At 44.1% G+C, this 23,011-nt stretch overlaps 1 protein-coding gene across 1 annotated transcript; it reads right to left on the bottom strand.

Annotated features, from left to right (window-relative positions):
* Positions 1-300: 300 nt before the first annotated feature.
* On the bottom strand, positions 301-21,690 carry RGS5 (regulator of G protein signaling 5). Its single transcript, XM_033151222.1, has 5 exons — positions 21,575-21,690; positions 10,024-10,134; positions 3,199-3,260; positions 2,022-2,188; positions 301-741 (listed from the first exon to the last, which is right to left on the bottom strand). Exons 1-5 carry the CDS (start codon positions 21,616-21,618, stop codon positions 580-582), a joined length of 546 nt encoding a protein of 181 aa, XP_033007113.1. The 5' UTR covers positions 21,619-21,690; the 3' UTR covers positions 301-579.
* Between the last annotated feature and the right edge of the window lie 1,321 nt (positions 21,691-23,011).

The following is a 23,011-nucleotide window of genomic DNA, read 5'->3' as shown; positions in this document are numbered from 1 at the left end:
AGTAATAGTCCCCAACCTTTTCAGACCAGGGACCCACCCTTAGCCCAATCAGACAACTGGAGATCCACTTTTTATTGCCACACCATATATCTGAATGGTATTGCTGCTGCTACCAACCAATAGGTCCAGCCGCAAGTCACCAGTGGGTCCCACTGCACCAGTTCGAGACCCCACAACCTCCTTATCTTTGATTAGACACAGACATGCGATGCATAGGTGTTGGGATAATAAATACAAGTATCATAGGTTTCAACAGTTGACATCTGTTGTATTTTTAGGTAGGTATACCCATCTAATTACTTTTTTTTTGTAACAGTGATATTCATGGAGAAGAACAGAAATTTGAGAAATTGTAATATGAAATCATCTGGAACAGCAGAGAGACCAAAACAGTGTGGGCAAGACTTTTAACAACACAGCCTTTGAATTCTAGAAGCTTGAAATATATATACTGTATATAAAAAGCAAAACAACTACCCAGATGATTAGCAAACGTTAGCTACTGATAACTGGAGTAAAGTAAGTAACAACGCTGCTTGGGGTGGGAGTAGCAGTTCCCCGCACAGCATTGCCACATTGCTACTTTACTAATTCCTGATATATGTTGGAACGCACAAATCTGGGCAGAGAATCCTTCTCCATCAGCATGAAGATTCTCTTCTGGGCCAGGTCAAAAGTGCTCACAGATGGCTCCACCAGGTTCTTCATGGTCACAGATTTGGTGAAATGGTCAATGTTCACCTAGGTAAGAAGGAGGGGGGAAGTGATTATCTGTGGAAATCGAACCAATCCTGTTCCTTCACAGTGCTATTTAAAGCAAGGGAGCTGCAAAAATACTTTTTGCACTTGGATTTATGGCAGAATTGCCAACATGCCTCTCCCATGCAAACTAGTCAGATGGGTGGAGTGCAAATTATAAACAAACAAACAAACACAATAATAATTTGTAACAATGGCAAAGCAGGAATATCAGAAATTAATCTGGGCCGTAATGCAGTGAACATCTAAAACACAAATGCAGAAATAATTAAATATTTGAATTTATTTGCATTGTAGATAGTGAATTTTTGCTACAGATACCAGTTATGAAGCTGCCTCATTCTGAGTCAGTCTTTTGGACTTTCAGATGGAGCATTTTCTGCACCCTGCCACATGAGATCCTTTTAGCAGGGGATGCCAGGAATTGAACCTGGCACCTTCTGCATGCGAAGCAGGTGCCTGAACATTGAGCTCTTGGCTCTTCCCTAGAATAAGTACATGAGTCTTGGTTGTGGGCTGTATGTGGCAGATGCAAAATTTCAAAGGATACAAATTTTAATTTGAAAATGTTAGCAGAGCCTGTTGAAATTAGCAAAGTTCTATTACAACTTTAATTTAGATATTCAATTTCTTAAAATTAAAAGTGTAAAAGTAGAGTTCCCCAAGTATATTGCATGATGACTAGGAAGCAATACTGTAACTGTCACTGCAAAAGCAAATCATTATGATATACAATCAGGAGATAGTTTAGAGAATTGTCTCATGATTTGGGGGATAATGTCATGAGATCATTTCAGAAGAGACAACTCTTAAAGGTAAAGGTAAAGGACCCCTGACCATCAGGTCCAGTCGTGTCTGACTCTGGGGTTGCGGCGCTCATCTCGCTCTATAGGCCGAGGGAGCCGGCGTTTGTCCGCAGACAGCTTCCGGGTCATGTGGCCAGCATGACAAAGCCGCTTCTGGCTAACCAGAGCAGCGCACGGAAACGCCGTTTACCTTCCCGCTGGAGCGGTCCCTATTTATCTACTTGCACTTTGACGTACTTTCGAACTGCTAGGTGGGCAGGAGCTGGGACCGAACAACAGGAGCTCACCCCGTCGCAGGGATTCGAACCGCCGACCTTCTGATCGGCAAGCCCTAGACTCTGTGGTTTAACCCACAGCGCCACCTGGGTCCTAAGATCATTTCATGAGATCATTTCAGAAGAGACAACTCTTAGTATACAGCAAATTTATGAATTCCTTTCAATGTAAATAACTGACCTCTTTGGGAGCCTCACTTTGGATAAATTCCTCATAGATTTTCTTGGCCTTTTCAGTCATTTTAGCAGGCACTTTGATTTTCTTATAGTCTTCACAAGCAATCCAGAACTCAATGTTCTCCTCACTGAACTCGGATTGGAGGAAGGCCCTGAAGCTAGCAAGCCCATCTGCACAGAGAAAAAATGGGGAAAGGTCACCATTTAAAATAATGGATTCACCATAATCCTTTCAAATAAGAGAGAACATTGGCTTTTGAAAATGGAAAATGCAGGTTCCCCTATTCAACATCTGTATCGCTCTTCTTCCATCGTACCTACAAATTATATCAGAACGATATATTTCTACCCCAACTTCTTATTCCAGTTCCATTTTCTCTTGTTTGAATCTATCACATAATAAGAAGTCGTCTTTGGAGGAGGAAAAGGACAGATCCTGAAGTTGAGGCTCCAGTACTTTGGCCACCTCGTGAGAAGAGAAGACTCCCTGGAAAAGACCCTGATGTTGGGAAAGATGGAGGGCACAAGGAGAAGGGGGCGACAGAGGATGAGATGGTTGGACAGTGTTCTCGAAGCGACTGGCATGAGTTTGGCCAAACTGCGGGAGGCAGTGGAGGATAGGCGTGCCTGGCGTGCTCTGGTCCATGGGGTCACGAAGAGTCGGACACAACTGAACAACAACAATGTAGCAGGATTCTAGCAAGCCATACTAAGGGGCTATTAGACACAGAAGCCCCAGCTCACATGAAGGCTAGCTATATGGGAGAGGGAGGAATTTGTTGTGCTCCTTATGAATGGAGACAATGGCATTTACATCATTATGTCCTTAAGAGTCTAATTGCTCTAACTAACTTGTGGCTGCGATTCAACTTCTGCACATGTCAAATGCCTATGAATTGCTTGAAGCATCCTGGGTTCCCCCTCTGTCATATTGCCTTACTACCAACACCTTTATGACCTGTATATCTGGATTCCTCCATGTCTCTAGTTTGTGGCACAGTACCATTCAGTTTTCATCCAAAGCCCTTGTGTAGTGTCATTCTTATTATATACTTACGACTGCACTTCTACCTTGCCATTCCCAAGGAATGATCTAACCTGCTCACACCCACAACCTGCAAGGACGCTAACATTGCTAGAACAGGTGCTCCCAGCAGTGGGAGATCCCACAGCAAACTCACATGGATTTTGCAGGAGTTTCTCCAGAGAGTTGCGCCACAGCCAAGCCTCCTCCGGTGATGGTCTGAAAAGATGAGAGGGGGAGATATTTAAGCAAACCCATTAAAGCCAGTGAAAACAGTCACAGGTAAAAAATAGCAGAAAGATTTTGTCGGCGTTTGAAGGCATCACAGTGGAGAAGGATTGAGAATAATCACACTTAGCATTTTGACTTTATTCTTGTTCAAATAATAATAATAATAATAATAATAATAATAATAATAATAATAATAATTTTATTTATACCCCGCCCTTCCCAGCCAAAAAACCGGGCTCAGGGCGGCTAACACCAATTAAAATCACAGCAAAAAAAACCAAACACAAACACAATCAATTTAAAATAACAGATTAAAATACAAATTTAAAAATTCAATTAAAACTGCGTCTCAATTTCAAAATAACCCACCAATAAAAGAAGGAAGCATAAATATTAAACAGAAACCAACCCAAAGGCCAGGTGGAACAGCTCTGTCTTGCAGGCCCTGCGGAAAGATGCCAAATCCCGCAGGGCCCTGGTCTCTTGTGATAGACTGTTCCACCAAGTCGGGGCCAATATTGAGAAGGCCCTGGCCCTAGTTGAGGCACTTCACACGCATAATTTAACTACAACCCTAGAAGGAAGATCCCTATACGACATATGGACAGGCTGATGCGCAGACGAGTAGTGACTCAGTTCAGCAACTGAGTTTATGCCAGAAGGGACCTAAGGACTTATTGGTTTGTAGCTCATGGCTCAAACAGATGAGGCAATGGAGATCTAGGCCAGGCTTCCTCAACCCCCGCCTTCCAAATGTTTTGAGACTACAATTCCCATCAATCCCTGACCACTGGTCCTGCTAGCTGGGGATCATGGGAGTTGTAGGCCAAAAACATCTGGAGGGCCAAGGTTGAGGAAGCCTGATCTAGGCTAACATCTCCGTTTGTTTGTTTGTTTGTTTGTTTGTTTGTTTACATATGTAAAAAAACAGACCTGGGGAACGAGATTTGGAATTAGGTAAAACTTATGTGTGCACAGACTCCACACTTCCTCAGGCTCCAGGTTTGAGTGACACTGCAGACTTGAGGTACGACTCCCATCCGTCTCAGCCAACACGGTCAACAGGGACAATGGAGCCCTACAGATTCCCCACCACTGGCTGCCATACAACCTGACTTTCCTGGACATATCTGGAATACTGCAGTCAGAAGCAGGGTCCAGGCAGAAACCACTAAAAAGGTCCAGGAAAATCCGGGCGCATGGCGTGTCGGCAGTGCTTTTGGCGATCTTCCTTAAAAATAGCTCAAAAACTTCTTTTTTCATGAATTTGTCCAAAAAGCTCAACAACCTTCCAAAAACAAAGCTTAACTTTCCGTCCAGATTTCACGGTTTGAAATATGGCAACCCTAAAATTAAGCTGGTTCAAACTGATCCCGTTATCTTTCTTTCTGAAGGTCATTCTGCCTCTAAGAACAGGCCCGAAAGAGCCTGGTTTCTCTTTCTCTTTTTCCTTCTTGGTTTTCTCTACTTCGTTCCTTCGTGGTGCTATTTACGTGCTAAGTTTTTAGTCTTATTGTAAGTGTAAGTTAAGGTTTTGCTGCAACTTGATTTGCGACTGTTATGCTCATTTGCCTTCAGTAAATATTACTGGATGAAGCTGATTGCATCTGAATCTTTTTTGGAACCCTGCATCAAGTTTAAACGTTTTTACTCTGCTAACTATTTGTTGTGACTTGCTGTGGATTGTTATGGAGCAAAACCATGACAATCATACCATACATTTTCTCTCTCGTTGGAGTGAGGCTTGGGGAAAGGCACTTTATGATCCCACATTCTATGAGCGAGGGAGAAGGAATTCTACATGGGGTAGCAGTATTGGACCATAGTCCTGTCTCAAGTTCTTCCCTGATGCCTTGAAGTACCATGTAGGGGCTCCAATGTTTCCATTTCTAACACCCCCAGTTCATTTTGTGTGGAACTAGGCAGAAACAGTCTGGAGCAGAGCGGGGAATGATCCATCTCCATCCATCTCCCTTGAGTATTCATTCATTCATTCATTCATTCTCAAAAGTTCTCTGAAGGCTGAACTCTTTCCCCTGCTCTGGCTGTGGCTTTGGGGTCTACTTCTGTCCCTCCCAGAGATCCAACATCAGTTCCCACGCCCTCCTAAGGGATGTAGTCAATGACCCCCCCTTTGTCTCTCAGGCAAGACATGGCAGAGGGTTCTCACAGCAATAAAATGGATAATAATGATCTGATTTCACTCAGACCTTCAGGGCTTGAAATTAAGAGTCTGTCGACACTTCTTACTGTCTCACTGCTTCCCCCTGGAGAAAACCACTGATTTAAAGCTAAAGAGCAGGTTTTCCCTGGCAAAAGGAAAACCGATCAAATCTGTGCTTTCTGGGCACCGGACAAGCGGAAGTGTGGACAAGCCCTCAGTGATTAGTTTCAGACAAAAGCAACATCGGCCATGTATTATGTGGGGAGTGTGGATGCAAGCTGGCAACATCACTCAAGGGGGGGGGGAGTGAGGCCACTGTGACATAAACCTGCCTGGTTCAGAGAGGTGGTGCATATCTAGAGTATTTCAAGGCAATGGCCGCTCCCCACATCAAATGGGGGGGCGCCTTTTGCGAAGTTGCACGCAGCCCCCCACCCGGATCCCAGGGCGGCTCCTGGTAGTTTGAGCTGGCTTCATCCTCCCCAGGCTGGATACCTGGAGGTCTCCGCCTACCTCAGCCAATTGCCCAATCCCACCTGGGGAGGTGTTGCCGGGGGAATGGCCAGGTATGGGGAGGGACTGCCCTGTCCACACAACAGAACAGAAGGTGAATCCTACCTGCAAAGCGGCAGTTGGCTCCAGAGCTTCTCCCCGCCTCCCCTCCCCCATTTAAGTCTTCTTTTGCAGGTTAACCTCATCTCCACAGGTACGCAGGTGCTGCTACGTCAAGGTCGCTATTGAAGGGCCGGAAAGGAATTTTCCTGCATTGGCAGATTTTGCCTTTCCTGTAGCAAAATGTCACAACTTTGGCAGTTTCAGGCCTTGGGCGGAATCCTTTAGTCTATCTTCCTAAATGGGGGGGGGGGGGGCGTGAAGCACACACACCAAATTGCCCACCCCTCAAAATGCAGCTTCCACACACTAGCAGTGACAGCAGAGAAATGATGGGTGATTTTTATCTAACTGGTTTTTGCCAGTAAGAAGAAATCCAAATAAAATGTAAAAAAAAGTGTAAGTCGACATTTTGATGTTGTCTGAATGCCGCAAAAGGGCAGTATTGATTCCACAATAGACCTCCATCTGGAAGCACCCTAAGGCTCCATTCTGATCTGAAGAGATAAGCTGCTGCTTCCCACCGCTGCCTTCACAGTGAGAATCGGGCTGCCCGGTCAGCTAAAGAAAAACAAGATCTGCAGCTGCCTGCTAAGTATCTGCGTATTTAAGCATGCATCTACTTTGGCAGTAATTAATGGGGGTGGGGGTTTCTGCATGATGCACAAAATCAGGAATCTAAAATAGCAAATAGTAAAAATAAGCAAACTTTCATTCCAGTAGGAATAATAGAAAACAGAACGCTTTCCTCCTTCCAGAAACTCAGAGGAGCCGCTGGCTGACAACATGAGACTGCTGTTCCCATTATCAGGACAAGATGAAGCACATTGCCTAATTTGTTCTTAATGACTTTGAAAAGGAAAAGTGCACAATCTATCTAATTTCTGTCTCTAATGATTGTTCAAACTAGGCCAATAACAGCCATGCAGATCACAATGCAATCTTCAGATCAGTCTATCTGCAGAACCTTCGTTAGAAGTAATTGGAAACAGATTCAGGGCCAAAAAGCCAATATACAGTAGTTTCCCTTCTCCCACTGAGGCCACCCCTCCTCCTTAACAAAAGCAGATGCTACTGGTGTTCATTTTGTTCCAATTCCTGGAACTGATTTATCTTCAGTACAGATGGGAGACTGTTTTCCTTCAGATAAAAATGACAGTGATTAATGCTGTCGATCAGCAGGGCAGCAGTGCCAACAGGGTTCCAAGGCGAGCATAAACGGAGCCACCCACCCCCAATATGCCTCCCAGCAGCTGATAAAATTCACTATTGTTTTTCTTTGCACACTTCCTATAAAACTCTTATTCTTCTAAACCTGCTAATATACACCTGAAGTTTAATTAACTGACAGGGAATTGATATATCGACTCACAGTCCTTTGACAAGCTGTGAAAGCCATGGGATCAACTTTCAAGCTGATTTTATTTCCCCTTTTGTAAAATGAAGTTTAACTCCCTCATATATCACAGGGGCATTTAATTTCCTGTTTAAACACTTATTTCTAAGCCCTGTTAATGCCTGTATTAATGTGCAGTGTCATCAAGATTCTGGTGACAGACAGCTCTACCTCTGTTTTCCACATATAAATTCCAGGAAGGCTGTGGCGCTCCCGGACAGGTGTCTAGAGGACGTTTTGGGATGGAAGGGCAACTAAGATGAAGCTTAATCCTGACACGAAAGAGGTACTAAGTCTTCAGTTGATCCTGGATGGAGTTGTGTTCTGAAAGACCACCTTCACTGCTTTGGGGAGGGTTCCTCCAGGGTTAGCACTGTCTGTGGAAACACAGAGCCAGGTATGCTTTCACCAGCCCATGCCACTAAGCCAGTTGTTTCCTACATGGGGAAATCGGATCTAGTCTTGGTTATGCGAGCAGTTGTTACATTCAGACTAGACTATGGCAATGCACTCAGAATGTGGAGCTTCTGCTGAAAACGACTTGGAAACTTCAACTTGTACAGAATGAGTCTGCTCATTGTGGCTAGGTAGTCAGAACATGTTACACTGACTCTGTACCAGTTGCACTGATTTCTGGCCCCAGTTCCCAAGCTGACCATACGTAATTTGAGACCACGTTGCATGAGACCACCTGTGCCTCTACAAACCTGCCTGTGCCTTCAGTTCAGCACAGGAGAGGAGACCCAGATTGCTGGCCTGCCTAAGATTGATTGAAGGACAGGGACTTTTCAGTGGTGGCTCGACTCTGGAATTCCCTCTCAAGAGGTATATAGTTGGCTTGACCCCTTCAGTCTTGTTGCAAAATGCTTTGAAGGTCTATTTGCTCCAAGTGACTTTTAAGTCATGTGCTTTCACTAGATGCACTGCTAACTGGCTGCTGTGGTTTGTGCTATTTTGATGTTGACTCGTTTTATTTTAAAGTGTTGCTTACCTTTGGATTTTGTCATTTTAAAAGTTTAACGTTATATTGTTTCAGCTGAACTCCACCTTGAGAGAACTTTGGAAAGGTGGCCTATAACTGCTTTAAACAGACAGACAAACAAAGCCACTGTCGTAAGTGAAGTGAAAACATGTGTTGTTACTTCCTGAACTGCCTTTTCCATTATGTGTGGTAGTGAGAGGGAGGTAAGAGTCAGTGGCTGAAATGGTGGATTTAGACAAGAAATCTCCAGATTTAAATCCTTGCTGGGCCTTGAAGTTCAACTGGATTTGTCCCAACAAAATAAAATAAAAAATTCCTTCCAGTAGCACCTTAGAGACTGTCTCTAAGGTGCTACTGGAAGGAATTTTATTATTATTTTGTTTTGACTATGGCAGACCAACACGGCTACCCACCTGTAACTGGATTTGTCCCACTGGCTTAGATCTAATGCCCTGGGCCTGGCTCTATATAAAGGGTAGGAAGCCAGTGCTGGGTAGCACAAGAGACCAAAGTAGCCTTTTCTCTTTCTCTGTTTCTGCCTGGTCTTTCTGCCACCCACTTTTCTTTCTCTCCCTTTCCCTCCCAGTTCATCAGCCTTCTGGAAAAGGACAATTCACTGGTGCCAGAAGCTTCCAGAGAGCTTCTCCCCGGGCTTGCTACCTGTTCCACCACTTTGGGAAATTGCAGTCAAACATAGCTATGCATGAGTGCTAGTTAGTGCATGAAGGGGTTAACACCACAGAGTTAGATTCCTAGACTCAACTAGATCATACACCCTCTTTGCTGATGAGGAAGTGAAGCCTTCTGTTCCTGTTCCCTTTCTGCAATATGTAACCAACCAAGGAAGACATGTCTGAGCTTTGCTCCAAGCTTAGAGCATGTGTTTGAAGCTATCATTCTGTATTTTCTACCCAAGAGTATTCTGCCTGTGTTCTCCTGGCTGCTGCTTGGATAAATGCATGAACCTGACCTTTGGAACATTTTGCAAGTAAAACTTTTTAAACTTACTTAACACTGTGAGGTCTGTAATTGTAAGAAGGGTAGAAAGAGGGGGATGTTCTGCAAGCAGACTAAACAGGATATGAAGGAGGTCTATATACTGTATGCTCACGTTTACTGTTGTTTGACTTTTGTGAATTTAAACTCTGTTATTGGGGGCTTTCTCTTGCTGGAGAGTGAGTTTTGCCTTGTGTTTTGAATCAATGCACCCAGCCAATTATTTTATTATTTACACCCCACACGTGGGTCACAGGAATTCATATTTTCCTCCCTCACACGCAACCCTCTTTGTCAGGTATCTCAACCCTGCCCTGTCATCACCAGGATCCACATTGCTTGAAACACCAGGCCCATCCCTACACTTTCCTCTGACTTCCTAGGCACTACCCTCCGACTTTCCCACTAGCGCATGACTTTGGCCCCACCTTTCCGAGAGTTCAAAAAGGCTGACAAGGGTATCATAATGAGTAATAAGCTTCAAATGTTTTGCAAAAGTTCACCCAACCGCACTTTTCAAAAGTAACATTGCTAGAAAATGGAAAAAAACGAAAACAGCAGAAAACTGGGTCACAGAGTGGACCGATTATTATATCCTTACTTCTGGACCTTTGTTGGCTTTTCCGGCTTCTCTGGGTAAGGGATAATCAAGTCAATAGCCGAGTCAGGCTTCTGGAGCAGTGTGCCCAACTTCGTCTTGATCTCCTTGGCTCTGGAGGGAGAGATTATGAAATATATATATATATGTAAGTGTAGCTGCCATTGTATTCAATAAATGCTAGTCTGAGACAGTTGAATACATTTGTATATAATTTATGAGAGGTAGTTCTTCAAGTTGCTTCTACATTTGTTTGATTCAGTGGCAAAGAGCAGATTTTCCCAGGGAAAGTGACAGGGCAAATGGAAAACCATTCTGACCTGCTCCTAGAAAGCACAGGACAAGTAGGAAACCTCTTGGATCTGTGCTGTCTAGGCATGGGCAAGGGGAAGTGTAGACACCTCCCCTTTTATCCTGGGTATCATCCAGTCTACTGGCCACATTCACACCATACCTTTAAAAGACTCTTATTCCATTTTAATTAAAAAAAATCCTTCCAGTAGCACCTTAGAGACCAACTAAGTTTGTTCTTGGCATGAGCTTTTGTGTACATGCACACTTCTTCAGATAGCAGGTGTCTGAAGAAGTGTGCATGCACACGAAAGCTCATACCAAGAACAAACTTAGTTGGTCTCTAAGGTGCTACTGGAAGGATTTTTTAAATTTTGTTTTGACTACGGCAGACCAACACAGCTACCTATCTGTATCCATTTTAATAGTTGTGTCTTCCCCCAAAGTCCTGGGAAGTGTAGTTTTGTAAGGGTGCTGGAAACTTTAGCATGGTGAGAAGGGTCTCCTAACTACTCTCAGCACCCTTACAATTCCCTCCTACCACTACCTAGAAGTAGAAGGTGGCTTCTGCAAACGCTGTAGAAGGAAGTGAGGGGCAGGTGGGGCTCATCCGCTTGGGAAGGCAGCCCATCGTAGGAGAAGGAATACTCTGATCCCAAACCTCCACTGCCTTGAGGAATATCTAGGAATAGGAATAGGAATAATTTATTATTCGCCAAGTACATTTTCCAACATACTTGGAATTTGTTTTGGCTACATTGAAATGTAAACATACAGACACTGTTCCTCTCACAATACAAAGAAGCAAAGAAACCCCACCCATATTTTACCTCCCCTTAAACTATACAACTACGAATTTAACAATTTAATGGCACAAGGGAAAAAAACCATTCTTGTGCCTGGCCGATTTTGTATATGAAGTCCTGTAGCGACGTCCAGATGGAAGTAAATCAAGCAGATGATGACCGGGATGTAAAGGATCTGCTACAATTCTCTCTGCTCTCTTCCTAACTCGGGTAGCATAAATTGTCTCTATTGAAGGCAAGCTAACACCAATTACCCTTTCTGCAATTCTTACAGCTCGTTGGAGCTTTTTCTTGTCTCTCTTGGAGGCTGTACCGTACCAAGCTGTTCTGGAATTACAGAGAACAGTTTCAATGATGCCTCTGTAGAATTGGATCAACACTTCCTGGGGCAATTTAAATTTCCTTAGTTGACGCAGGAAATACAGCCTCTGGTGGACCTTTTTAATAATACTATTGATGTTGCTTGACCAATTTAAGTTATAAGAAATTATAGAGCCCAGGAACTTAAAGGACTCTACTACTACAACCATGTTACCAAGAATGGAAAGTGGTGGCAGAACGGAAGAAAGAAAAGGCTAAGAAGTTAACCCTACGCAGATTCATAGTGGAGTGCCTAAGGCAGTTGGGTGACACCTTGTATGCGTCCTTCCAGCAACTCCTGCAGCTAACCTGGTGCCAAAAATATTGCTCTGCTTTCCTTTCAACCACATCAGCAAGCCTGAGAGGGGGTCTTGTTGTCTGGGCAGCCCAGGACCATCATACACACTGCTCAGGCTTGCGCCCCGGAGAGGCCACTTCGGTGCTGCTAGTGCAGTGGTTTGACCTCACTCCTGGAGGTGCACTCCATTGTCTCTCAAGATAGACAGGTGCCAACAATTACTACTTGTGGTGGTGGGGAGTTATTTTCCACTATTTATTTTTGCAATATTATATATATAGGTACCCCTGACCATTAGGTCCAGTCACGGACGACTCTGGGGTTGCGGTGCTCATCTCGCTCTATAGGCTGAGGGAGCTGGCGTTTGTCCGCAGACAACTTCCGGGTCATGTGGCCGACATGACTAAGCCGCTTCTGGCGAACCAGAGCATTGCACGGAAACGCCGTTTACCTTCCCGCCGGAGTGGTACCTATTTATCTACTTGCACTTTGGCGTGCTTTCAAACTGCTAGGTGGGCAGGAGCTGGGACCGAACAATGGGAGCTCACCCCGTCGCGGGGATTCGAACCGCCGACCTTCTGATCAGCAAGCCCTAGGCTCTGTACTTCACCATTAAAGCTGAATGTTGGGAGATCCAGGACAACAAAAGAAAGCAATTTCTTCTCACAGCACATATGTAAGTAAAACTATGCCACTTACTACCGCAAGATGTCATGATGGCCACCAATGTCAACAGCTTTTAAAGGGGATTAGATAGATTCCTGCAGCAGCAGCAGCAGCAACAACAACAACAATGGCTATTGATAGTTATAGCTACTAATCATGGTGGCTTTATACTATTTCCAGGATATATCTGAATCCCAGTTCCTGGGGAGCCTGAGCACTCCATGTCATGCTTGCAGGCTTCCCAAAGGCATCTGGCTGGTCACTGTAGGACAGAAGATACTGAGTGAGATGGGCTTTTGGTATCATTGAGCTGGACTCTTCTGTTATTCCTACAAGGAGCGCAGGGTGACCGTGGAGGCTCCCCTATTTATCCTCACAACAGCCCTGTGCAGCAGATGGAGAGAGGCTGTGACTGAGCCAAACTTCCCCAGTGAGCTCCATAGAAAGCAGGAATGAAACCCACATCTCCCTGAATTGTGAAAAGCGCACTAAGACACTGCACCACAATGATTCTGCTCTCTATAGAGCTCAGACGAAGGATGAGGGTGGGCAAGGGAACCAGTGGGAGAAGGAGGAAGAAGGTGTGTAAGCGCCTATATCCTGTATCGGTGGCTTAGGTAATTTGAAAGTTTATCAAATGGCACAGTGTCAGGGGCAGCCAGGCCTGCTTTGCCACCTGAGGTAAAATAGGAAAGTGCCATCCTGTGTGCCCTGCCCCCACCTCCACGCCAAAGCCTTGCTTCACATGGCTGTGGCTTTGGGCGAGACCTCGTGAGCAGTCCAGGAGATTTTGCAGGGCTCTTGCGTTATCTCCCCGAAAAGCCACCACACCACTTCTCCTCACATCTCCAGTGGCGATGGCTGTGTTGTGCACAATCCACTGCTGCCCAGAGTGGACTGCTTTCCTATTGCCTTATTAAAAGGCCACTCCAGCGCAGTGTCCTTTCCGTTTTTCTCTTTCTTTCCCTTTCTCCATAGGCAGGAAATCTCAAGAGTTCTGAAGACTGACCGTTATGTTCTTGGCTTTTTGGACCCCGGAGTCAAAATCTTACTCATCCGTCTCTTTGGAGGACGTCAACAGATGCTAAGGCTATTTCCATAATCAGCAGTTCCAAGAAATGTATTCACTTGACCTGGGAAAAGCCTTTTCCATAGGCCAAAGGGTGGCTTAGTCCCCATGCTCTCTTTTGACCGAGGTGTCTCTTGAGTAAGGATACTCTCATTAGAAGCGCATACTGAGAGTGGATGCAAACTGAACACACACCACCCCGCCCCCAATATGAGAAAGAATACTCTGTATTCTGGGAGCCCCCGAGCCTAGAAATAAACGCAAGCACATTAGTTGCTTTAGAACTTCAAAGAAAATAATACTTTTCGGTCTGCAAGGTTTTAGCTTGCAAGAATAGCAGTTTCTTCTGCCTTTTTTGGGATATATTTTATGGTTGTGCCGGACTATTTTTGCCTCACTGCAAGGGAGGTTCTTGCAGGCTCATCCTCTCAAAACAAAGGAAAAACTGCTTTGAATCTTCCGAAGGGGAACTAAAGCCTGTTTCAGTTCTGGACAAATTTCACCTGAAGTGGTTTTCCCTTTCACCAAAATTTCTTAAGCAATTTTATTTGCTTATCCTCAGATTATCAAATGAATCTCCTATATCAAAGCAAAGACTTCTTGGCTAAGCAGAACTCCTCTGCAATTAATGCAGCTTAAAAACCATAAGAAGGGGAAGCTCTGAAAACTTCTTTGAAATGACAGAACCTAGGGATGTTGCCTTCCTGTGCTTCAGACATCTACTGATACCACACACAACTGGGTGTACAATGAAGCATGGACTCAGACGGGTACATTTCCTGCTGGCCCATCCCCAGAAAGTTAGCCAAGGAGATTGCACTCGGTTTGGTCCCGGTTCTACCTGCACAGCAGTTGCTCAGTCAGTTTTATAAGTAACTATTTTATAAATAAGTATTGTCCTAGCTCTATGCCAGGTAAGGCTGCACCTGCTGAATTTCTGCTTAGATCACAACTCACTGGCAATCAGCATCTCAGGTGGCAACAGGACCCAAGCCCAAAAGTCAGATGGGAGCAAGCCAGGATGGGAGCTAGAGGCAAGGAGCATTATTAGTTCAAGCAAGCAAACTGATTCTAGACACAGTAACCCCAGTACGGAAGGACTGTGAGCAGAGGCTCAGTCCAGCAATTTCTTCTCATGAAGACAGGGGTGGGGAAACGCCAGCCTGTGGGCCAAACTTGGCCTGACAGGGGTTCAGATTTGGCCCACGAAGTCTTTTACCCAAAGCATGCCCTCCTGCCCCAACTCTACATCAGGTGTGGGGCAGGTAGAGGTGTGGCTGCCAGAATGCAATGGGATTAGGCCTAATGCTCACGAGAAGGCCAAATGAAACATGACACTAATTGCAAGAATGCAGTAAACATACACACAAAGTTTTTTTTAATTTTAAGTGACTGCTGTGAGGTGGTAGGAAGCAGGATTAGGATTCTGGTGGATGGGGAGGAGGGTTCAGCAGTACCAGCTGCCACAGTCCTGATGAAGCAACTATTAGCCTTATCAGCAGTAGGCAGTAAAGGATAATGTCCTCTCCCGAGCTGTAAGCCATGTTTTCATCTATCTTCAATACAGTGGTACCTCGGGTTACATACGCTTCAGGTTACAGGCTCCGCTAACCCAGAAATAATGCTTCAGGTTAAGAACTTTGCTTCAGGATGAGAACAGAAATCGCACGATGGCAGCGCAGCCACAGCAGGAGGCCCCATTAGCTAAAGTGGTACCTCAGGTTAAGAACAGTTTCAGGTTAAGAAACGAATTAAGTACGTAACCAGAGGTACCACTGTATTTATGCTGTGCCCAATAACAAAAGTTACCTGAGTAGCTTATGATCCTTCTTTCCCAGCTGGTTTTAACTTAAAAACAAGTAAACATGGGAAATGCATCTCTCGGTGTCTTGTCATTATTTGGCACTGTGGCGCTGCAATTAAGTTTGTGGGTGCTAGACACTTCTAAATTCCTGGAACCAGTAAGTGTTAGAATTTAATCAAAAGCTTCTAATTCCAGGAATTTGCTAGACCACTATAAGCCCTGGATTCAGCAACGTGTTAAAATCTAATCAAACCCTTGGGTGTTAAACTGAGTGATACTGGTTTAATCCCTCAAGTTGTTGTTGTTGTTCAGTCGTTCAGTCGTGTCCGACTCTTCGTGACCCCATGGACCAGAGCACGCCAGGCACGCCTATCCTTCACTGCCTCTCGCAGTTTGGCCAAACTCATGTTAGTAGCTTCGAGAACACTGTCCAACCATCTCATCCTCTGTCGTCCCCTTCTCCTTGTGCCCTCCATCTTTCCCAACATCAGGGTCTTTTCCAGGGAGTCTTCCCTCAAGTTACCAAGTGTTAAAAGTGTTAATTAAGCTAGGCTAGCCTTGTGTGGTTTTCCCATTAGTAATGTATGGAAGTGAGAGCTGTACCATAAAGCAGACTGATCGCCGAAGAATTGATGCTTTTGAATTATGGTGCTGGAGGAGACTCTTGAAAGTCCCATGGACTGCAAAAAGATCAAACTTATCCATCCTTAAAGAAATCAGCCCTGAGTGCTCACTGAAAGGACAGATCCTGAAGCTGAGGCTCCAATACTTTGGCCACCTCATGAGAAGAGAAGACTCCCTGGAAAAGACCCTGATGTTGGGAAAGATGGAGGGCACAAGGAGAAGGGGACGACAGAGGATGAGATGGTTGGACAGTGTTCTCGAAGTGACTAGCATGAGTTTGGTCAAACTGTGGGAGGCAGTGCAAGGTAGGCGTGCCTGGCATGCTCTGGTCCATGGGGTCACGAAGAGTCGGACACGACTGAACAACAAGCCTGCAGGTTGACAAGCCATTAAGACACAAATAGACTTTGTGTGGGACAGCAAATAGGTGGGACCCCTCCCTCAACAGATACTGCCAGGATTTAGAGAGTGGGGGGCTATGTGAGCTAGATATTTTGTGACCAAGAAACAAAGCAGCAAATAGGAGAGGCAGAGCAATGTTTGAGAGCAGTGGTGGAGGTCTGTCTGAATCCAAGGCTGCAGCTATGGGAGAAGCAAGACCCTCTTGGGGTGTTGATGCTGTGAACCCCTCCATCGTAGGTTCAGGTTGTATATATGTGTAAATCAACCATATGTGATAAAGACACCACCGTCTCCATTGTGCCCCATCCCAAATACATTTCCCCCAGGGGAGGAACTCAGACCTTATTTTGGCACACAGCCTGCGGAACAAGTAACAATGGCGACCCGTGAGAGTCTGAGTCTTGCATGCCCCCTTTCTCACACCATCCAGCTCAGTCACAGAAATAAGATTAACAGTTTATTGTAAATCAGCAATGCTAAGTTGGTGCTGCTGAACACATGATGAAATAACTATTAAGTGTCCAGACAAAAACCAAACGGTAAAAGAAGATAAGAAAATGTGGTTGTCAAAACAAATCACATCTAGTTGTATTACCAAGGGTCCGGTTTTATCCAAAAGCAACTATGGAAAAAATCCATTAGAACATAAAAAAAAAATCAATTAATCCCATCCCATGATCAGGAAGACATCCAAAGGGAGGTGTGTTTGTTTGGCTCTGCAAAATAAAATGGCATTCGCAATAAAGGGAATTGTTGGCTTATTCTCCGCTTTGAGGCTGTATTTGCACCAGCTGGTTTCCTGGGACATACTCTAGGAAGGACTGGTGCCATTCCCTTTCCACCTCACGTGGAGCCACTCGTGTTGAAATTCCCTACGGCCAGGGCTTTTTTCAGGTAGAACTCACTGGAACTCAGTTCCAACTCCTCTCAGGTGGGCACCATTGCCATTCTAAGAGAACGAGGGAGGTGTTCATGGTGAGTTCCGGCACCTCTTTTTCTGGAAAAATAGCACAGGCCACAGATACTAACACTGTCTTGCTCCCTTCCTTGTGGGCTTTGTGAAATTATCTTTCTCCTGACAGGGATTTGAGTGACCAGTAGTGTAAAACTGTAGAAAGGAGACACATATATAAAGCAGCAGACCCCAAAGCCATTTAGACCATCCCCACAAAAAATAAAAAATAAAGAGCGTTATTTTCCCCCCTTTTAAGTTGGGGCCTCTGTGGTTTTTCATTGGTTAAGTCTTCATGCTGTCATATTATCTTTGGCTTGCTATTCTGTTTCATCAGATGAAAACCAGGCTTTTTCTTTGATTGATAGTTCTTGTCTTGTGTCTTTCCACACAGATTTGGGCCCCTGCCCTTGTTGTTTTATTCTTTGATCACGATGCCTCTGTTGCCACGGCCGATGGCTAATAAAATTCGCGGACAGCACCCATTTGTTTTCTTTCATCGCATCACCAGGCACACCAAAGCATTGCGCCCAGAGTTGCTATCAAGCAAAGCTGGAATTGAAGGATGGCGAGCACAGCTAAGCAGAAGGTGTTGACGCACAGCAGGTGTGGGACGGGCACAGGAGAGAAGCCAGGATTCGGCTCGAGCAACAGGGAAATTTGGCCCAAAGGGCAGCTCACTGACAAGGCAAACTGGTTTTGGGGCTATATTACTTCAGTCTGCCGGTTAGGGTTTCCACATTTTAGTTCTGCATTCTCCCTTAGCCCAAGCCAGAATCTTTCTCCTCTGACAGCTGATTAACAAACAAGAATCATCCTCTGCTTTTCTTTTCTTTTTCAAAGGAAGAGTAAGCTACATGTGTGTGAGCACATTATGTTTATCACAGTTCTCTTAACTTATTTATATATTGGTCTATGACTTTGTGCTCAATTATAGTTTGGAACTGAAGTTGATTTTAGAAAGTTCAGGGGGTCTCCTTCTCCTCCCTGCACCCCTCAAAATGTCTCTCTGGAGGTTGGGGAGGGCCCTCCCAAATAATGGAGGAGGGGGGCATGAGGCTCTACAGCGGGAAGGGGGAGTCACTACAAATTGGGCTTGGCTCCTAAAATCACTTTAAGGAGTTCAGGGAAGGAATATTTCCCATTCTCTGCTCCCCACCCAACAGCACCCCTACCATGCCCCAACCCAGGAGGAGTCCCGTCCCCCCAAAAATAATGCCTTTCTGGGTCTGCAAGCAGCTGCTAGGAGTAGGAATAGAAGGGAAACTTTCCTTTCATAAACTTTATTAATGTAACTTGTTTTAGAATCCAAACTAATATCCAAAGAAGGGCTTTGCACCTTTATACAATATGCATGTGTGCTTGGGGTCTCTTGCCTCACTAGCCCCACTACCATTGAAAAAAATCTGGTAACCATACTTTTAGGTGCCAGGCCCGTTTAGCAAAGAGTGATGCTAATTTTAATTAAAAACATGCTGTTTGCTGATCCAGTTCATTTAATTTCTTCCTATTGAGCAAGGCTGATGATTAATTAAAAGCTTTTTATTGCTGATTGAAGACCGTTTCTAAATTGCCACATTGTCACTTCTAGTTCCTGTGAATTGTAGAAGCGGGTGGGGTGGGGTGGGGTGGGGTGGAGGACTTTTCATTGCTGATTTCCTCCTCTTTAATATTTTCATTTTCACACAGTGAAATAGCACTAATGCTATATAAAAAAATAAACGGAAGATAAATAATTCTCCACTACCAAGGAAAATAAATGATCAGTCAGTGGCAGTTACTGAAAAGTTGTTCAAACAGTAAAAAAAAAAGGCAAATATAATCAGTAACCCACCCACCCCCAGTCATGCGCTACAGAAAACAGGCTGAACTAGCGAACAGGATGCTTTTAATTAAAGACACAGGAGCCCTGGAAACTCTCAATGCCACTTTGCCTGGCCACACTTGAGAGGTTACTGCTTTCTGACAACCTCCATCCCCAGCTCAACAATCACATATGAAATAGAGGTAGAAAGATAACACAGAAAATGCTGAAATGCAAGATTGTAATGTAATCTGAATTCTTCATAAAAAGTGAAAGAATGGCAAACTGGAGAAAAGTGTGTGAATGAGGATGCAGCTTTTGCCTCCTCCTCCTCCTTTCACCTCCCTCAGTCTTCCCCCCTCCCCAATGTTGCCATCCATGTTTTTTCCGCCATCTTTGTTTCTCAGCACTTTCACTCCTTTGTTTCTCTCGCTGGGTGTCCCCTCCTGTCTGATGCACCACACGCCCAGTGCAATACAAGAAAGGGCCAGCACTGCCATAAAGAATTTGTCATAGGGGATGTGTGTAAATAAGTGATGTTGAAAAGTCAAAAGCTGCGTGGTTATAAATGCTAGGAATGACTGCTAAGGTGTCCAAAGTCTTAAGAAAAAGCTACAGAATTAGTTTACTGTATTCCATATTATGTAGAACTGCTTTCCTGTGTAGTACTTTCTTTTTTTAAAACCCATTGACACCCAACACATCCTGAAAGGTATGCACTTTTACTAAGAAATCCAACCTAGCACCAGCACTACATGACAAAGCCCAAGAAGGGGCTTCACACGGCATGCTTAGGGATTGCCCTCCCCCCACAATCCAAATATAGCTTGACCCCACTCCTGAGTAATAACAAAACACAGAAATCCTGGGTTTAAAGAATGACCAGTAGCCCACTGCCTTGCTTGTGATGACAAGCTAGAAACTAGAGATTCACTACTAAATAAGAAGACCTGCAACAAAATGTTGCAGTGTGGTGCGCACTCTCCGCTCAGCGCTCCAGGCAGTCAGCATTCCAGCTTTCCATCATTTTTTCAACATATATTTCTCTTTCCACTCCCACCAACAGACATCTAGCGGGGTTGTTTAGGGTTTTGTTTTGTTGTTTTGCTTCATTAGCAAAACAACAACAACAAAAACAACCCAGCCCTCTGATACTTCTCCCTTGTGTAGGGATGGTGCCATTTTGGCTACATAAGGATATACTTCTGCTGCAATTCTACCATGTCTGCTCAGAAGTAAGTCCCATTAATTTGATGGGGCTCACTCCCAGGTAAGTGAGGTTGACTGCAGCTTTAGCTACGAACATACAGTATAGAATCCTTAGCACTTAGAATACTGAAAGAACTTCATTCATGATTTCTCTAACCTTTATGACGACCTGTGCAAAGAGTATCAGGATGACTGCAGCCGGTACAATTCCTGTGCAGAAATTATCTGTTTAGCTGGGCTTGATGGTTTGGATTCACCCAGAGGGGTAAACTCTTAGAAAAGGAAACCATGTAAGCAAAGCAGCAAATCTGGAAACCTTCAGGCCTCCAGTGTGTTTCATCAAGAGACAAAGACGCTTCTTTGCTTTTGTTTTAAGTTAGGATCTCTACGGTTATTATCAGCTGCTTATAAAATAAATGTTTATACCGTTATCTCATCTGTTATCTTCCGGCTGTTATTTGGTTTAATGGAAATCCTAAAATATATTTTTATGTATTGTTATCCTGATATTTCAGGTGGCCAACTGAGGCTTGGGGCACAGTATATTTCCAAAGGCCATCTATCATTCAGCTCATGCCTTAGGGCTATATTAAAAGCAGGCCATGTGCAAAATGGGAACTGTATCGAATCCATATGAAGTAGGATGTGTGTGTGTAAGAGAGAGAGAATTAAAATGCATTAAAGTTGAACAGAGTAAGATCTAAGCCCTTTCCCCACCCACAGTCCCTCTCAAGGAAACTCCTATTGCTTAAGGCATTTTCCCCCCCTCCCAGTATGGGTTTAAAAATGGAAATAAATCCTACTGGGATAAAAAACAGTTATAAAAAGGTAGTTTGGGTGGGGAAGCATAGACGGTGGAGAACTCGGCTCACTCTCCACGTTCTTGCTTTGCCTTAACAGAACATCCTTCAAAGTAACAGTTCACCTCTATAAATCCAAATTTTAATTAGCTGTCTGGTTCCATACATGCATAATAGAAAACAAATCAACTCAGTTAATTATTATACTTTTCTGTTCTGTTAAGCCACCTTATTTCTTTACTGTGTTGATGACACTCATTCTAATACCATCCTGACGCCCACCTGGCACTTCTCCTGCACAATCTGCACTAAAATGAATGAGAGCAGGAGAACATCCTAACATGCTAGGGATATATTTTCTGTCTTCAATGTACGCCAACTCTCATTCTGAGAAAAGGCTGCTATGTTCCTTTTCAGCCCATCAACCCATTAATTTTCCTGTTTTAAAGAGACAAAGTGGTTCTCTCACCTCTCCAGACATGTGTGGGGCAAGGCGGCCAGTCCTTTGCACATCTTGCCGTGTGGTTATTGTGTCCTTGATGCCACGAAATTGTGTGTGGGGAGGCCGAGACTCTGTCTGGAACGCAGCAGCCTGCTTCCTTTCAGAAATATATAGAGGCTGCCTTGGATCCCAGCCAGCCCCTTTGGCCAATCACGTCCCACGTGGTGATGCTGAGCGAAGGAGCATTAGCCGGACAGGCAGAGACCTCCTCATGAGGCAAAGATGGAGCCTTCCTCTTTGCATTTCCCAAGTTAGCTGCTGTTGACTCAAGACTGCTTAAGCAGCATTGACGTTAAATAAATTGGAGTTCTTGTTATTAAATGCACCAAGAAAAAAAACACACCAAGAACTCTGGCCGATGTAAGTTTCAATAGTGGGATTCAAAACGCACAGAAAAGCTCAAGATAAACGTCGATCTTCACACACTTAGTTGTTATCTCTGAGAAACGTAGAAAATAACAGGATATACTTGTATGATTTCTTCAAACTTATACAACCCCTTAAAACTTAGCTGATGAAGGCGAATACATCGAAACAGGGCCCTGCCGTGGTTTCAGATCCATAACTGACTTCATACTCCTGCTCAATGATTGAAACTAAGATCTTCATATCAAACCTAACTATGGACTAACATGAACTGGTTTCCAATACTGTAACGGATTATTGTGTTGTACATATCCCTGTGAGTTTGAGTTTGTAATCTCTGTTTGAGTTTCTAATCTCTGTCTGAATATATGTATTTGAATGGATTAGTTTTTGTCATAATTGACTATTGATTTGCGAGTAGGGACTACTCCCACTATTGAAACTTATATTGGCCAGAGTTCTTAAGCAGCATCGACAGCATTAAACCTTGCAAATTATGGACAACCCAGTCCTTCGCCAAATCTGTGGGGTAAAATCCTGCAGGATTTATTTACAGTTCCAATATAATAATAGCTTTCCATTAGCCTGTCTGTCTGTCTGTCTGTCTCTCTCTCACACACACACTTTAAATATATATATATTACATTTTAAAGTTCTATAGCAGTGTTCACAGTACTTACTAGCATAAATATGCAAATAATCAATTAAAAGGGGAACAAGAAAGGGGAAGAGAGCTGGACAGGGAGTCAGATAAAGGCAATATAAACAAGGTTTTATAAATCGGATAGATATAACGTGCATGATCTGGGACCTTTGTTCTAAATCTCACTGTTGCTGTAATTTATGCCTTCCAAGTAGAACCATTAGTGCCCCAGAACCATTGATTGTTGTAGAGCATCTGTATTTGCTTTTATTTTAGACGTATTTCTTTAAAATCTGCATCATGTGAACTGGCTTACAATGGAAAAATAGTTTGTGAAAAAATCCACACCGTGAGCAGCTGGCAACCTGACAATTCCATGTACCCCATGGCCCATT

Source organism: Lacerta agilis, chromosome 6 (genome assembly GCF_009819535.1).
Source record: "Lacerta agilis isolate rLacAgi1 chromosome 6, rLacAgi1.pri, whole genome shotgun sequence".
In the NCBI taxonomy this organism is placed as follows: domain Eukaryota; kingdom Metazoa; phylum Chordata; class Lepidosauria; order Squamata; family Lacertidae; genus Lacerta; species Lacerta agilis.
Note: the sequence above shows the minus strand (reverse complement) of the source record. Positions and strands in the feature narration are given on the sequence as shown.